The sequence below is a fragment of the Phocoena phocoena genome, chromosome 16 (genome assembly GCF_963924675.1).
Source record: "Phocoena phocoena chromosome 16, mPhoPho1.1, whole genome shotgun sequence".
Classification (NCBI taxonomy): Eukaryota; Metazoa; Chordata; class Mammalia; order Artiodactyla; family Phocoenidae; genus Phocoena; species Phocoena phocoena.
In genome coordinates this window covers 33,363,358-33,381,265 of record NC_089234.1, presented here as the reverse complement: position 1 = coordinate 33,381,265, position 17,908 = coordinate 33,363,358, and the positions used below count along the sequence as shown (strand labels likewise).

The 17,908-nt window shown below is 41.7% G+C and overlaps 1 protein-coding gene across 2 annotated transcripts in view; it reads right to left on the bottom strand.

Annotated features, from left to right (window-relative positions):
* The window catches only part of MYOF (myoferlin), a 157,710-nt gene that overhangs the window by 58,972 nt on the left and 80,830 nt on the right, over positions 1–17,908 (bottom strand). For both annotated transcript variants that reach the window (XM_065893870.1, XM_065893871.1), the window contains 5 exons: positions 9,702–9,879; positions 8,371–8,495; positions 6,086–6,192; positions 3,252–3,444; positions 1,919–2,074 (listed from right to left, as the gene is read on the bottom strand). In XM_065893870.1, coding sequence (XP_065749942.1) covers positions 1,919–2,074; positions 3,252–3,444; positions 6,086–6,192; positions 8,371–8,495; positions 9,702–9,879 — 759 coding nt within the window. The remainder of the gene's footprint in view (positions 1–1,918; positions 2,075–3,251; positions 3,445–6,085; positions 6,193–8,370; positions 8,496–9,701; positions 9,880–17,908) is intronic.

Genomic DNA, 17,908 nt, shown 5'->3' with positions numbered 1-17,908 from the left:
AAATGTGTCAACATTAGGAAGATTTGCATAACTCAGTGAATCAATATTTTCCAAATGAATGCTTAATGTTACAAAATCATGCATGGCTAAAAGAGCCATTCAAAGTACAAGATAGACAATTGGATTTTAAGGTAGCAGAGAATGAAAAGTTCACTGATACACATCAGATTCCACACTGCAATTAACCTTTTAAAAGCTACCACTTGAGTTTGGTATTGTATCAAAGATGAGTACCCATAATTATCTGAAAACGTTATTAAAATACTCCTCCCTTTTCCAAATACATATCTGTGTGAGGCCAGATTCTCTTCATATACTTCAACCAAGCAACTTAGTCCATCGGACGAAATGTAGAAGCAGTTTTGAGAATCCAGTTATATTTCTGTGAAGCCAGGTTTGCCAAAATGCAAAACAGTATCACTCTGCTCTCTGATTTTTAAAAGGAAATCATTACATTTCATAAAAATATATAGTTTATGTTAACCTGTAATGGATTTATTATTTTAAAATATATTAATAAATACTTTTTAATGTCAGTTTTAATTTCTATTACAGTAAATATTGATAGATGTAACCCACATACACAAATGCTTTCTGGGGTCTCCAATGGCTTTTTTAAGAGTGAAAGGGGCCCTAAGACCAACAAAAAACCCACTGAATTAAATAACTCCCTAAGCTGGATAATGAGTATTATTAACAAAATCAATAAATACATACAACATTCTCTTAAAAGCATTTTGCTGTTTTATCCACTGAGTTCGGAAACCTAATGCAGAGAATACCCCTGCAGGCTGGACCCTCAGGGCTGCATTTAGCAAAGAAACACTGTGGTTAGGGCTCCACCCAAATTCCTGACACATCTTCTAGGACCACAGCTTGCAGGGCTGGGAGGCAGCCTGTGACTGGCCAAAGGGAAAAGAGGGAAGCAGAAGGGGAGCTTCACCTGCCAAAGGCCCTCTCTACAGAGCTCTCCCACCCCCTGTGAAGTTTTATTTATTAATCGGTTTGCTTCCACGCACTGCTGAGGTCAATTATCATTGTGGTTCTATCTTAAGTAAAATTTATTCCACCAAGAGACACTTGAAAGAAGATGATCATTCTGGTTCTATTTTCACCCTCTTGATTAAAGAGCAAAGTATCTCCCTGTTTTAAGAGAACACCCTCCCCTGACTGCTTTTTCTCCTTTTGAATTTTTTTCCTCTCCCTGAAATTCCAAGGAACTCCGCTGGAGTCTGGCAGGGAGAGGGATGAAAAACCTGCACCTGGCAACTATTTGGATCTCTTTGTTTCCATCCCCAGGCCCTCCTCTGGTTCTCCTTAGGCACATAAGAGAAGTTCTTAATCCAGGGTCCTGGGATGGATTTATGGGTTCTACAAAGCCCCTGAATCGGATGCAAAATATTGGATGCATGGGAGATGTGCATTCTTTTGGAAGAGAGGGCCAGTAGCTTTCATCAGGCTCTTAAAGGAGTCTAGGACTCCATAAAATGTTCAGAACCCCGGCCCTAAGATAGTAATTCTCAAATTTTTTCAATTTGAGGACCCATTTGGTTAGGGAATAGATTCCATAGACTATCTATATTACCTTCCCTTTTTTTCTGCTTCCCAAACGCTCACTAGAAAGGAAGAGAGGCATTGCTTCACATTAGAAGTAGAAAATCATTCCAGAAAGCAAAGCGTTCACAATGCCATATTAATATTAGTGTCACAGAGACTTCTATGGAAGTGTCCTTGTTTGAAGCCAGCAGACCTCAGGCTACTTTGGGAATTACCACCCTAGAGGAAGTGCCAGAAAAGGCTGAAATGGATCACAATTGCCCTAGCCATTCAATGACTGGCAAATAATATAAATCAGCCCTTCTTGGGAATACGGGTTTTGCACTTAAGTATTTCACATTACACAGTGACGAAGCCATACCTTCAGAAAGATGGTTTGGGTTTTCCCACAGTATTTCCCAGATGCGTTGTCACCACTGGTGGAGTATAAAACCTGATGCGCGGGAATGCGTGCGTAGGCCAATCTTTTCTCTCCCCGGATCATCCAGATGATGATGTCAGGCATGCTGTTCTGAGGCTGGTCATGTGGGTGGATGGAAAGGAAAGCAAAGCTATAGTTAGTCTAAACGCAGAGACACCACAGACCCTGCAGGCTGGACCCTCAGGGCTCCATTTAGCAAAGAAACACTGTGGTTAGGGCTCTGCCCAAATTCCTGACTCTCACACCTTCCAGGACCACAGCTTGCAGGGCTGGCAGGCAGCCTGTGGCTGGCCAAAGGGAAAAGAGGGAAGCAGAAGGGGAGCTTCACCTGCCACAGGCCCTATCTACAGAGCTCTGAGAGGAATTTTGGAAAATACCCCCTTTTATCTCTCCCATCATTTGAAGAAAGCCATAGACAGCAGTCAAGGGGTTACAGGCTTCATATATTTCATGGGACATAGAGCATCTCTACCTCACAATTTGATATTTTCCAAATATGAAATATTAACTTAGTTTTTTTAAACCTCTTTTATTCTGATTATAAAGGTGATATAAGTTTACTATAAAAAATTTTGAAAATACCAAAGCAGAAAGTAAAAAATAAAAATTTCCTGTAATCACATGTGTGTTTTTCAAATGTATTGCTATCCGCAAATATATTACTACCCACCCTCCACCCCCCGCCTTTGAAGGTCAGTAGGAAGGGTCTTCTACTCCCTTGTTCTTCCAACCCACAGAGGTCAATGGCAGCCAACATTTATCCAGCACTCACTGTGAGCCCCTCGCTGTGTGCCCCACACTGTGCTAAGGCCTTTACACTCTTCACCTTCTTTAATCTTCGTAAAGCAATGCTGTGTTTTATCTCCATTTAATATACGGGGAACTGAGGCTTAGAAAGGTTGAGTACCTTGCCCAAGGTTAAACATGGTAGATCTGGGAATCAAAGCCAGGTCTTCCCAATCCCAAACAAAAGTACTACACAGATCTGCTACTATATCACTCTAACTGAAATATTCTGATTGTACCATGACACTGGTAATGATTTGTCCACTATGAAGACTTTTCTAGGACAACCAACTCAAAATTCTTCTTCTGCCCTGACCTCAATGATGCATCCATTAGCACCTCAGCCCAGTAATGCCTTGATTTCACCATGCTTTAGATCTAGCTCAATATGCAAGATAATGCGCTAGACTGTCCTACTACCGTCTCTATCCCTGGTGCCCTTCTACAGAATCCCTCCTCCACGTCAAGTGTAGTTTAAAAGCCTTACCTCTTCAGTCAGTTGCATTAATTTATCGAGCCAGTCCTCGATTTCTGCCAATGTGGGCTTCACCTCTGTGGCCTCAGACCTCATCCTCACAGCCGCCTCGTGTATCTGGGAGAGAGCTCTGGATCGCAGCTTTTGGATGTGATTATCAAGAACTGTGACATTAGGTTTTCCTTCCATGAGAGGCAACGTGTATCTAAAAAAGGAAAAAGAACCAGAGAATATGCAGAAGAGCTTGCTAGGCTTCAGGGCTGTCAAGTTCATTTACGGTTGGTTTCCATCTCACAAACCACATCAATTTCCTAATAGACTTCACAAAGTGTGACCAGGTTTAAGCTGAGGGTGAGTGTATGTAGCTTTAGGAGCAGACCTGCCAGACAGACTCTCCTAACTCTCATGGGGAATGCAGGGGGATGAAAATTCCAAAGCAATTCCCTGGGTTGGACCCAAGGCCCATGGAGTCACTGGGAAGAAGATGGAAACAGTAGCAGCAGTTGGGAGGAACTGGCCTTCCCTTCTTTTGCTTCCTATGATCACTGTACAGACCCCCAAAATGAAGGAGAAGAATGGACATTAGAGATCATTTAGCGGAAGGCTTCTTAACCTAGGGCCCATGCACCCCTAGGCAGTCTGCGCGTGGGCCTCTGGAGGTCTGTGAATCCCTGGAACTTATAAAGAAAAGTGTCTGTGTTGACATGCAGTGTGACATCATGATGAAGAACACAGGCTTTGGAGCTGACTATCTGGGTAAAAATCCTGGCTCCACCATTTACTAGCTCTGTGATCTTGACCAATTACTTAACCTCTTGTTTTCCTATCTTCAAATGTGGGAAAATAATAACTACTTTTTAGGGTTGTGGTGAGAAGTAAATGAATTAATATATGGGGAGCCTTTAGAGCAATGCCTATCGCATAGTAAAGTCTCAATGATGTTGCCATCATCATTGTCATCATCTCATCAGGTACTCAGAGGGGTCCATTACCTCCCAAAAACGTTAAGAACCACTTGTGTAGGTCAAGCTCCCACTAGAAGAGCTGAACTGGAGCCAGGATTAGACTTTTTCTGCCAGGGCCCCCCTCTCACAAGGGCTGCTGATGGGGTCACACGGTGAGGATGTCACCTATTCCAGGAAATTCTACTCACATTGTTTCTACCTAGAATTTTCATTGGTTAGAATTTTACCTGGCTTTTTAAAAATATTTATTTATTAACTTATTTGGCCACACCAGGTCATAGTTGTGGCACTTGGGATCTTCGCTGCAGCATGCAGGATCTTTTTAGTTGCAGCATGCGGACTTCTTAGTTGCGGCAGGCAGACTCTTAGTGGTGCCATGCGGATTTCTTAGTTGCGGCATACGGACTTCTTAGTTGTGGCATGTGGACTCCTAGTTGTGGCATGTGGGCTTCTTAGTTGTGGCATGGGGACTCTTAGTTGCGGCATGCGTGTGGGATCTAGTTCCCCGACCAGGGATCGAACCCGGGCCCCTTGCATTGGGAGCAAGGAGTCTTACCCACTGGTCCACCCGGGAAGAACCTTACCCAGCTTCTTAAATGAAGGAAATCCTAAATGACTTCCCTTAAACACAAATTTCCTAAAATTAAAAAGTACCCAATTGGATTCTTCAAAAACCGATTATTCAAAAACAGTATAAATAGATATCTCTTAAAATTAACAGGCATTTTCTACATGAAAAGTATTACCAAATGTTTTTGTTTGGTTGCATTGGTAATTATGGCAATGCATTGGAAGGGTTAAGTCCCTGAAATGATTCTTTGAGGCAAAAATATAGACAGAAGCTGCTAGCTCAGAGGTCACACATAAGACCTTCAACAAATAGATGCTGATGGTGGGAAACATGTAGCAGGAAAAGAAGTTATGCTAATAAACCCAACTTTGGGCCTCAGATGGGTCATTTCACCTCCTTGGGCCTCTGTTTTCTCATCTATAAAATAAGGGGACTGGAAGAGATGACCTCTTGGGACCCAGATATAAATTCTCTGAATTTAAACAAGCACCCAGGAATACTTTGATCTCAGCTGCATGACAGTTACCTAGCTAAACCACTAGAGGGCACAAGAAGACTGGGAGACTTTGGGTTAGGAGCTTGGGGTTGGGGGTAGGGGGTGCTGGACAGCCCTGGTTCCTGCTGCTGGTTAGAAGTATTGAATATGGATGGTTTTCTTTTGGAACTTCCCTGACCACTGCTCTATTGGCCAACATTTAAAATGAGTTTAGAATTATCACTTCCCCCTTTGATTTACAAATACCCTGAGATCTGAGCAGTTACCCTAAGTCACAGTTAGGAAAGGTTCTCTGGCTTGGGTCGAATTTTTTGGCTTCACCTAAGGGAGGCTTGGCCAGAGTACTCATTACGCATCCAGTAAAAGAGCGAGTAAAAACGCTGTTGCTAAAATTGTGTTTATGAATTCGCAACACTGTTCTAAATGGTAATACCAATGCCCCACCCCCAGATCCCATTTTCTGTGGGGGCCAGGAGTCACCTTTCTTGGGGCAGTGGGCACACAAGGACCGCTGGGAGGCAGATCAGCTCCCTCCCCGCTTCCCCACCCCCTGCAGGAGGCTGCACTGGGACTATTTCCTGGAGTGGGACCTCAGCCTCCCTCAGCTGCTTTAGAATTGGCACCAGATCGGAAAGTAGAGCTTTTCCTGCTGGTGATTCAGAGACTCTTCCAGTGACAGCCTTTTGAGAAGCTTGACTGATTCAAATTCATTTTTCAGGCAAACACTAGAAAATTCTAGAGACTCTTCAGGCCTTATAGTTTAAGGGAGGTGAGCACGGCTGGGAATTCTAAAGTACGAACAAGATCACTATACCTTGTGTCTTCTATTACTTCATCGATCAGCTTCAACCACATTTCTGCCAACTGGTTTGCAGGAATTTTACCTTGTATCCCTGATTTTAGAGCCTCTATTTTTGATTGCTGAAGAATTCGGAAAGGGAGGAAATAATTGGTAATTGTGCATTATACCTGGTAAAACTTTCATTTTCAAGAAAAAATACACAAGAAGAATTAACAGAAAAATGAAAAGTTTTTTTCTTTTACATTTAATAATGCTCACCAGAGCTCAACACTATTTTTCTTCAAAATGCAATCAACACTGATACATATATTTAAGTAATAAGAAAGATTTTCATATAGCTTTGACCTTTGAAACCATGGAAATTTTAAGTATTCAAAAAGCAAATAAAAGAAAAACCAACAAGGATGGGGGAAGGAACTCTAAAATGGAATGTAAACCAGAAAAAAGTGAACCTAACTGTATTTCACATGAATAACGTAACTACACTGAGGTAACCCAAGTAACTTTTGAGCACAATGTTTTCACTACATTCCCTTAGTTTGAAGGAAAGAACCATAAACATATCAAACTCTAAATAGCTTTGTTTTTTTGCGGTACTTCACCTATGGATTTTAGGATTAAATTAATGAGTAAATATATCGAGGAAAAAGGAAGCCAGGTTTCTCACTGTTGGAGAAGGGAGTTGTAAATACAGAAAGAGTGAAGACTAGAATAAACCCCATGATGTTAGAATGGAATTGGGGTTATCCTTGTAAACTCATTGCATTCAGTATTTTGAGAGATATAGAAATAAACATACATATGTATATACATGGGTGTTCTCATGCAAGTTTGTCTGCTGAGAAGGCCTAGAAGCAATGACATCTCAGTAGTGATGAGCACTCCAATACCCAGACCTTGTTCTTCACATTCCATTCCTACTAAAAGGAACCAGGGCTCCTTGGAGAAATGGTGATTCCAGGGTTGGGGTACTGAAAGTACAAGATAAGCTCAGGACAGATTATTGCATCACTTTGAACATCTGCCAACAGAGAGGCTGAGGGAGAGCCCACCATGATCCCCAAAAGTCCGATCATGGAAATCCACTGTCCTATCCAGATTAGTATGGAATTAGGACAGATTGGTCAATGAAGAGAGCTGATGAGAAGAACAAAGATGAAAAATGCTGAAGAATACCCAAAACATAATTAGAATAGAGGTGTGACCAATTCTCTACCAAGTCCCTTGAGATGGAGATTGGAAATTAATACCACAACCACAATGCATATCAATTGTAGCTCTGTTATGTAAACAATTATGCTTAAGTTAAATGTATAACTCTCCTTCAATATTGTCTTTAAAACAAAAAACAATATTTCCAGATTTTGCCATGGGGTCTTAGAACAAGTAGATTCCAGGACCCCCAAATGTCATGGTCCAACCCTGACAGGTTGGATCTTAGAAAAATTAATATTCATGTAATGTGGAAATCAAAACACTAATACCAGATGGATTTTATCAGTACTTGATAGAAATAACTTAGTATCTTTGACTCAATTAGAAATATCCCAACCACGTTCTTCTCATCAATGTCAACTAGAAGGATAATCAAAGATATCACATCTATGCAAGTTCCCACCAGAGGGAACCCCCTCAACCTCCAAACAAGGAAGTCCACTGAGCCCAGGGTAGAGATTCTTACTGCTTTGATAGCAAAGCTCTAAGGGTTGCATGTTTCTACTGTAATGAACCACTCTCCACACCATACTTCACATACAAATTGTGGCAGAAACTGTGAGTTGTCCCCCTACTTCAACATCCATCCTCTCTTTTCCACAGTGAGACAACTTGCACCTGGACATATGCCTGCCCAGGCATAAGACTGTATTTCCCAACTCCCTTGTAGTAAGAGGCGGTTGTATGACTGGATTCTGGCCAGTGGAAAATGAGTAGAAATCAAGCCTGTGACTTCTGAGTGTTTCCCTTGAAGGAAAAGGCCTGTGTCATCTTCTCCCCCTCCCCTCTTTTCCCCTTCCTTCAGGCTGAAGGGTCGGGGTAGTGGTGAGCTGCCTCTCCCATGCAGACTATGACAACTCCTTAGCGATAGCAGAGCAACAAGGGGGAAAAGGCCTGGGTCCCTAACACCACTGAACTTCCATACCAGCCTTGGATTACCTACCTCAACTGTTACTAAAGAAATAGCTTTCATCTTGCTTACCATTATTGAGGTCTTGTGGTACAGTGGCCTAACCTGCATTCTAAGTAACACAGAATTCACTCTGTTCGATGAAAAGGAAGTGCAGAAAAGATAAACTCACCAGCCGTTCTGCCATGACTAGTAGCATGTTCACTGCATCCAGGCGATGACTAATATCCTCCCAGTATGAGGTCAGTGTGACAACTGGCTTTGTGTGGGCCCAAGGCAAGTAGTAATAGTAGTTCCCTGGTGTAGAACATTGAGGGTCAGTGAACACTGGACACTTAAAATAAACAACACGTTTACTGAAAAGATGTGCAAACTGGACTGCTTGGGTAATCATAGGCCTGGGGGTGTGGTTTGGGGTGGTCTGGTTCTTTCATTTTATTTAATTAAGCAACTGAGGAATAAATAGAAAGTTCTTATTCATTTAGCCTGCTTTGAAAATCTCTACAAGACCTTAGTGAACCTAGCACAATGATCTCAGGATCTTTTGGTAATTCAGGACCATGTGTCTGAGCATCACTGATAATTACATAACACAGCAGAAGAAAATGGAGCATAGGAGATTAGACTATATGTGTTGTCCCTGAAAACTGTTATTCTAAATAAATATTTTTGTTGGAAGTGGGACAAGAAAAAAGAATTTTCTAGTTTTTTAAAAGCCTTAGCTAGATACACGGAATTTGATATTACTAAGAGCCTTACAGTAATTAAGAATTATTAGCCAACATTTTCTGGCACATTTTATACTTTAACACTACTTGTAGAAAAATTAGGTAAAAACTATGGTGACAACCGTTGGGGCATTTGATCAGAATTTCTCTCTCCCTTCTCTATACTCTCCAACCATTTGTCGATATCTTTATAAGGGCACTCTCATACTCTGCCTTCTATTATGATTTATTTTATACACTACAATGTAAGCTCCTTAAAAGCAGGAACTGTTTCTCATTTATCTTTGTTCAAATACAGCTATTTAATCCTCATGGCAACTCTGGAGAAGATGAGGAAACTGAGGGTTAGAATGAAGTCATATGGCTAAGGTCATAGTGCTGGGAAGTAACTGAGCCAAGACCAGAAGCCTGATTTTCCATCCACTCCAACTACTCAATCTAAGCGATTTGGGGCCTGGCAGGGCAGAAGCTGCTTGGGGGGAGGCTCAGTGTTCAGCTAGTTGCCCTCTTGTGACTTTACAAACACAGCAACTGTTAAAGTTGGGCATGGGAGGGGGCATTGGAGTACAACCAAGGGTCTGCAGCTTCTAGGGTCTGACCATTCTTGAAGGTGCCTGAACTCCAGCCACCTCTCCTCCCCATTCAACCTTTCCCGTTCCACTAAGCATATGCTGGGGATAATGGCTGCCAGAGGGAGAATACACTGCATGCTTCTCGTCCCGTGGTGTACCCACTGTAAATGTGTACAGGAGAGAACGGCCAGTGTCAGTCTTACCATCAAACACGGCACGGCTGTACTGAGTGCTTGATGCCAAAGGCTTACAGGTCGTGTCAAACTTGTTGCCATAGTTCCCAATGCTGACTTCAAACTGAATGGCCTCGCCAACGTCTTGCAACATGGTGGCCGAATGGAACACAGCAGACAGGCTGTACTTCCGCCTTCGCTGATATTTCTACAAAGTATGAGCAGACAGACATAAGGCTCAGAGAAACTCCTTTTGCTCTTGTTTACATGTGGAATTCTAGCAGTTGTAATTCTAACCGTAATAATTAGTGTTGAGTTAAATGCCAGTGGAGAATGGTCTTGGATCTAGCAGTTCCCCCTGTACTCAAACAAGTGGGCAAAGACAGAAGTACCAGGATGTTCATTGCAGAGTTGATTGAAATAGAGAAAAAAATGAAAACAATACAAATGTATAACAACAGGCCACTGGTTAAACAAATTATGTTACATCCATATAACGGAATGAAAGTTCATAAAAAGGCTTAGGTAGATTCATATGTACAAACATGGAAAAAAGGTATATTTTTAACAGAACCCATTAAATATATATTTTAATACTGGCATATGCACAAAGAAAGTCTGGAAGAATATAAATCAAATTGTTAACAGTAGTTATGTTGGGGAAGGTAGAGAGATTATGGCTAACGTTACTGTCTAACATACATTTCTAGCAGTTTGAATTGTTTAAAGTATTAATTTTCTAATCAGAAACAATTAAGACTTTTAGGACTTCCCTGGTGGTGCAGTGGTTAAGAACCCACCTGTCGGGCTTCCCTGGTGGCGCAGTGGTTGAGAGTCTGCCTGCCGCTGCAGGGGACATGGGTTCGTGCCCCGGTCCGGGAGGATCCCACATGCCGCGGCAGCGGCTGGGCCCGTGAGCCATGGCCGCTGAGCCTGCGCGTCCGGAGCCTGTGCTCCGCAGCGGGAGAGGCCGCAGCAGTGAGAGGCCCGCGTATCGCAAAAAAAAAAAAAAAAAAAAAAAAAAAAGAACCCACCTGTCAGTGTAGGGGACACGGGTTCGAGCCCTGGTCAGAGAAGATCCCATATGCCGCAGAGCAACTAAGCCTGTGTGCCACAACTACTGAGCCTGTACTCTAGAGCCTGTGAGCCACAACTACCGAGCCCGCGCACCACAACTACTGAAGCCCATGTGCCTAGAGCCCGTGCTCCGCAACGAGAGAAGCCACCACAAAGAGAAGCCCGTGCACCACAACGAAGAGTAGCCCCTGCTTGCCACAACTAGCGAAGAGCCCACGCACAGCAATGAAGACCCAACGCAGCCAAAAATAAATAAATTTATTAAGGAAATAAATGACTTTTACTGTCAGAGTCTCTTCAGCAAGTGGTGTTGGGAAAGCTGGACAGCCACATGTAAATCAATGAAGTTAGAACACATCCTCACACCATACACAAAAATAAACTCAAAATGGCTTAAAGACTTAAATATAAGAAATGACACCATAACACTTCTAGAAAAGAACATACGCAAAACATCCTCCGACATAAATCCTAGCAACATTTTCTTAGGTCAGTCTCCCAAGGCAATAGAAATAAAAGCAAAAATAAACAAATGAGACCTAATTAAACTTACAAGCTTACAGCAAAGGAAACCATAAACAAAACAAAAAGACAACCTATAGACTGGGAGAAAATATCTGCAAGTAATGCAACTGACAAGGGCTTAATTTCCAAACTATACAAACAGTTCATACAACCCAATCCAAAAATGGGCAGAAGACCTAAATAGACATTTCTCCAAAGAAGACGTACAGATGGCCAATAGGCACACGAAAAGATGCTCAAATTGCTAATTATTAGAGAAATGCAAATCAAAACTACCATGACATATCACCTCACACTGGTCAAAATGGCTATCATTAAAAACTCTACAAATAGTAAATGCCAAAGAGGGTATAGAGCAAAGGGAACCCTCCTACACTGTTGGAGGGAATGTAAATTGGTACGCCCATTATGGAAAACAGTATGGAGATTCCTCAAAAAACTAAAAAAAAAAAGCGTTGCCATATGATCCAGCAATCCCACTCTGTCATATATCCGGAGAAAACTCTAATTCAAAAAGATACACGCACACCAATGTTCACAGCAGCACCGTTTACAATAGCCAAGACATGAGCAACCTAAGTGTCCATCAACGGATGAATGGATAAAGATGTGGTACATATATACACCATAGCCATAAAATACTACTACTCAGCCATAAAAAAGAATGAAATAACGCCATTTGCAGCAACATGGATGCAACTAGAGATTAGCATACTAAGTGAAGCAAGTCAAAAAGAGAAAGACAAATATCATATAACACTTATATGTGGCATCTAAAATATGATACAAATGAACTTATTTACAAAGCAGAAACAGACTCACAGACATAGAAAACAAACTTATGGTTACCAAAGGGGAAAGGGGAGGGGGGATAAGTTAGGAGTTTGAGATAAGCATATACAAACTACTATATACAAAATAGATAAACAACAAGGTCCTACTGTATAGCACAGGGAACTATATTCAATATCCTATAATAAACCATAATGGAAAAGAATAAGAAAAAGATACGTATAACTGAATCACTTTGCTGTTCACCAGAAACTAACACAACACTGTAAATGAACTATATTTCAATTGAAAAAAAAATAAATAAAAGACTTTTACTGTCAGATTTAAAAATAAATGAAATTAGGTACACTTATTTTTCTGAAATAGAGATCAAACATTGTTCCTTTCTTTTTAAAATTTATTTTGTATTTAAAAATTTTTTTATTGAAGTATAATTAACTTACAATATTTTATTAGTTTCCAGTGTACAACCTAGTGATTTGATATTTTTATACCTTACAAAATGATCTAATTACCATAAAGTTATTACAATATTATTGACTATATTCCCTATGCTGTACATTACATCCCTGTGACATTTATTTTATAACTGGAAATTTGTAGCTCTTAATCTCCTTCACCTTTTCACCCATCCCCCCATACCCCTCCCCTCTGGCAACCAACCAGTTTGTTCTCTGTATCTGTGAGTCTGTTTCTGTTTCGTTATGTTTGTTCACTTGTTTTGTTTTTTAGATTCTAAGCACTTCCACTTAGATTCTAAGTGGAAGTGCTCTTTTTATAGAGTACAGCCAGAAGGAAGACAAGGAGATTATTTGGCTATGGCTTAAGTGGTGGCATTATTTGGGAAAGTTCACTTGGCTATTTGTGATTTGTTGTCCTTTGCTTTTTTTTTTTTTTTTTTTTTTTTTTTGCGGTACACGGGCCTCTCACTGCTGCGGCCTCTCCCGCTGCGGAGTACAGGCCCCGGACGCGCAGGCCCAGCGGCCATGGCTCACGGGCCCAGCCACTCTGCGGCATGTGGGATCCTCCCGGACCGGGGCACGAACCCGCGTCCCCCGCATCGGCAGGCGGACTCTCAACCACTGCGCCACCAGGGAAGCCCTGTCCTTTGCTTTTGATTTCTTAATCTTGAGATATTGCCAGGCCTAGGTTTTGGTTGCTCACGTAGGCTGCCAAGACTTTAGAGCCACCACCGTCTAATGGCCTCCTTGTTTAATTAACAGTGTGTATATACTATATTTTTGTTCATCCATTCAAAAGATCAGTGGATTCATGGTTGCTTCCACATTTTGGCTATTGTGAATGCTGCTGCTATGATCATGACTGTACAGATATCCATTTGAGTCCCCGCTTTAAATTCTCTTGGGTATATACCCAGCAGTGAATTGCTGGATCATCTGGTAATTCTATTTTAAACTTCCTGAGGACCATTTTAAGAACATCTGACAGTGACTGCAGTTTGCTGTCTTAAAGCAGCGGTCCCCAACCTTTTTGGTACCAGGGACCGGTTTTGTGGAAGACAATTTTTCCACGGACGGGGCGGGAGGGGGACACGGATGGTTCAGGTGGTAATGTGAGCAATGGGGAGCAGCAGATGAAGCTTTGCTCACCTGCCGCTCACCTCCTGCTGTGCGGCCCGGTACTGGTCCGTGGCCCGGGGGTTGGGGACCCCTGTCTCAAAGAACCTTGGGGAGAGAGATCAAGATGGTGGAGGAGTAGGACATGAAGCTCACTGCCTCCCACAAATGCATCAGAAATACATCTACATATGGAACAATTCTAACAGAATATCTACTGAATGCTGGCAGAAGACCTTAGACCTCTGAAAGGGCAAGAAAATCTCCATGTAACCAGGTAGGACAAAAGAAAAAAGAAAGAAAGTGAGAAAGGAATTGGGATGGGACCTGCACCCTTGGCAGGGAGCTGTGAAAGAGGCAATGTTCCTGCACCCTGGGAAGTCCCCTCACCAGTGAAGAGATCAGCTGGGACAGAGGAGGAGCTTTGGAGCCTCAGAGGGGAATGCAGCAACTGGTTTGCAGCAGCTAGAATGGAGAGAGACCTGCACAGGCAGTCAGTGCCATCACTCTGCACTCCCTAGCCTAAGATCCCTAAAACAGAGATTAAAATAACAATAGAAAAAAATCAATAAAACCAAGAGCTGATTCTTTGAAAGGGTAAACAAGATTGACATACCTCTGGCCAGGCTCACCAAGAAGAAAAGAGAGAGAACTCAAATAAAATAAGAAATGGAAAAGGAGACATAACAACCAATACTGCAGAAATACAAAAAACCATAAGGGAATACTATGAACAATTATATGCCAACAAATTCAACAACCCGGAAGAAACGGACAAGTTTCTAGAAACATACAGCCCACCAAAACTGTATCAAGAAGAAATAGATAATCTGAACAGATCACTAGAGGTGAAACAGAATCTGTAATTTAAAAATAACTCCCTACAAAGTGCGAAGTCCCTGTGAAGTCCAAGAGGGCTTCACAGGTGAATTCTACCAAACATACAAAGAAGAACTTAAACCAATCCTTCTCAAATTCTTCCAAAAAACTGAAGAGGAGAGGATACCCCCAAAGACATTCTATGAAGCCAACACCACCCTGACACCAAAACCAGACAAAGATACCACCAAAAAAGAAAATTACAGGCCAATATCTTTGATGCATATAGATGCAAAAATTCTCAACAATGTATTAGCAAACCAAATCCAACAACACATAAAAAAGATCAAACACCACAACCAAATGGGATTCATCCTAAGTTCACATGGATGGTTCAACATATGCAAATCAATCAATGTGATATACCACATAAACAAAAGAAAAGACAAAAACCACATGATCATCTCAATAGATGAAGAAAAAGCATTTGACAAAATTCAACATCCATTCACGATAAAAAAAACTCTTGCCAAAGTGGGTATAGAGGGAACATATCTCACCATAATAAAAGCTATTTATGACAAACCCACAGCCAATATAATACTCAACAGTGAAATGCTGAAAGCCTTCCCACTAAAATTTGGAACAAGACAAGGATGCCCACTCTCACCTCTTCTATTCAACATAGTATTTGAAGTCCTAGCCATAGCAATCAGATAGAAAAAGAAACAAAAGGTATCCAAATTGGAAGGGAAGAGGTAAAAGTGTTATTATATGCAGATGACATTATTCTATATATAGACAACCCTAAGGACTCCACATAAAAACTACCAGAACTGACAAACAAGTTCAGCAAGGTAGCAGGATATAAGATTAACATACAGAAATCGGTTGCATTTTTTTACACTGAGAATGACATCTCAGAAAGGGAATGTAAAAAACAATACTTTTCAAAATCGCACCCCCCCCAAAATAAAATGCTTAAGAATAAACCTGACCAAGGAGATGAAAGACTTATATGCTGAGAACTATTAAACATTAATAGGGACTTCCCTGGTGGTGCAGTGGTTAAGAATCCACCTGCCGGGCTTCCCTGGTGGCGCAGTGGTTGAGAGTCCGCCTGCCGATGCAGGGGACGCGGGTTCGTGCCCCGGTCTGGGAGGATCCCACATGCCGCGGAGCGGCTGGGCCCGTGAGCCATGGCCGCTGAGCCTGCGCGTCCGGAGCCTGTCCTCCGCAATGGGAGAGGCCACAACAGTGAGAGGCCCGCGTAACGCATTTAAAAAAAAAAAAAAAAAAAAAAAAAGAATCCACCTGCCAACTCAGGGGACATGGGTTCAAGCCCGGGTCCAGGAAGATCTCACATGCCACGGAACAATTAAGCCCGTGTGCTGCAACTACTGAGCCTGCACTCTAGAGCCTGTGAGCCACAGCTACTGAGCCCACATGCCACAACTACCGAAGCCCACACTCCTAGAGCCTGTGCTCCACAGCAAGCCACCTCAATGAGAAGCCCGTGCACCGCAACGAAGAGTAGCCCCTGCTTGTTGCAACTAGAGAAAGCCCGCATGCATCAACGAAGACCCAACACAGCCAAAAATAAAAAATAATTTATTAAAAAAAACCCAACATTAATAAAGGAAATTGAAGATGATTCAAAGAAATGGAAAGATATCCCATGCTGTTGGGTTGGAAGAATTAATATTGTTAAAATGTCCATACTATGCAAAGCAACCTACAGATTTAATGCAATCCCTATCAAATTACCCAGGACAATTTTCACAGAACTAGAATAATCATAAAATTTATATGGAACCATAGAAGACTCAGAATTGCCAAAGCAATCCTGAAGAAAAAGAACAAAGCAGGAGGCATAACCCTCCCAGACTTCAGACAATACTACAAAGCTACAGTAATCAAAACAGCATGGTATTGGCACAAAAACAGACATGGATCAATGGAACAGAATAGAGAGCCCAGGGCTTCCCTGGTGGCGCAGTGGTTGAGAGTCTGCCTGCCGATGCAGGGGACATGGGTTCGTGCCCTGGTCTGGGAAGATCCCACATGCCGCAGAGCGGCTGAGCCTGCGCATCCGGAGCCTGTGCTCCGCAACAGTGAGAGGCCCACATAGCGCAAAAAAAAAAAAAAAAAAAAACAACAGAATAGAGAGCCCAGAAATAAACTCACATACCTTTGGTCAATTAATCTTTGACACAGGAGGCAAGAATATACAATGGGAAGAAGTCTCTTCAGCAAGTGGTGTTGGGAAAGTTGGACGGCCGCATGTAAATCAATGAAGTTAGAACACACCCTCTCACCATACACAAAAATAAACTCAAAATAGTTTAAAGACTTAAATATAAGACATGACACCATAAAACTCCTAGAAGAGATCCTAGGGAACTCCCTGGAATCCCAGTGGTTAGTACTCCACGCTTCCATTGCAAGGGGCATGGGTTTGATCCCTGGTCAGGGAACTAAGATCCTGCAAGCCACACAGCATGGGCAAAAGAAAAAGAGCAGATCCTAAACATTCTCTGACATAAGTCATACCAATGTTTTCTTAGGTCAGTCTCCCAAGGCAATAGAAATAAAAATGAAAATAAACAAATGGGACCTAATCAAAGCTTTACAAGCTTTTGCACACCAAAGGAAACCATAAAAAAAAAGAAAGAAAGAAAAAAGAAAAGACAACCTACAGAATGGGAGAAAAATATCTGTAAATGATGCAATTGACAAGGGCCTAATTTACAAAATATACAAACAGCTCATACAACTCAACAAAAAAGCAAACAACCCAATCGAAAAATGGGCAGAAGACCCAAATAGACATTTCCAAAGAAGAAATACAAATGGCCAATAGGCATATGAAAAGATGCTCAAATTTGCTAATTATTAGAGAAATGCAAATCAAAACTACAATGAAGTACCACCTCACACTGGTCAGAATGGCCATCATTAAAAACTCTACAAATAATAAATGCTGGAGAGGATGTGGAGAAAAGGGAACCCTCCTACACTGTTGGTGAGAAAGTAAGTTGGTAGAGGCACTATGGAAAACAGTATAGAGGTTCCTCAGAAAACTAAAAATAGAATTGCCATATGATCCAGCAATCCCACTCCTGGGCATATATCCAGAAAAAACTCTAATCCAAAAAGATACATGCTCCCCTATGTTCATAGCAGCACTATTCACAATAGCCAAGACGTGGAAACAGCCTAAATGTCCATCAACAGATGAATGGATAAAAAAGATGTGGTACATATATACAAAGGAATACTACTCAACCATAAAAAGACCCCGAAATAATGCCATTTGCAACAACATGGATGCAACTAGAGATTATCATACTAAGTGAAGTCAGAAAAAGAAAGACAAATACGATATGATATCACTTATATGCGGAATGTAAAATATGATGCAAATGAACCTATCTACGAAACAGG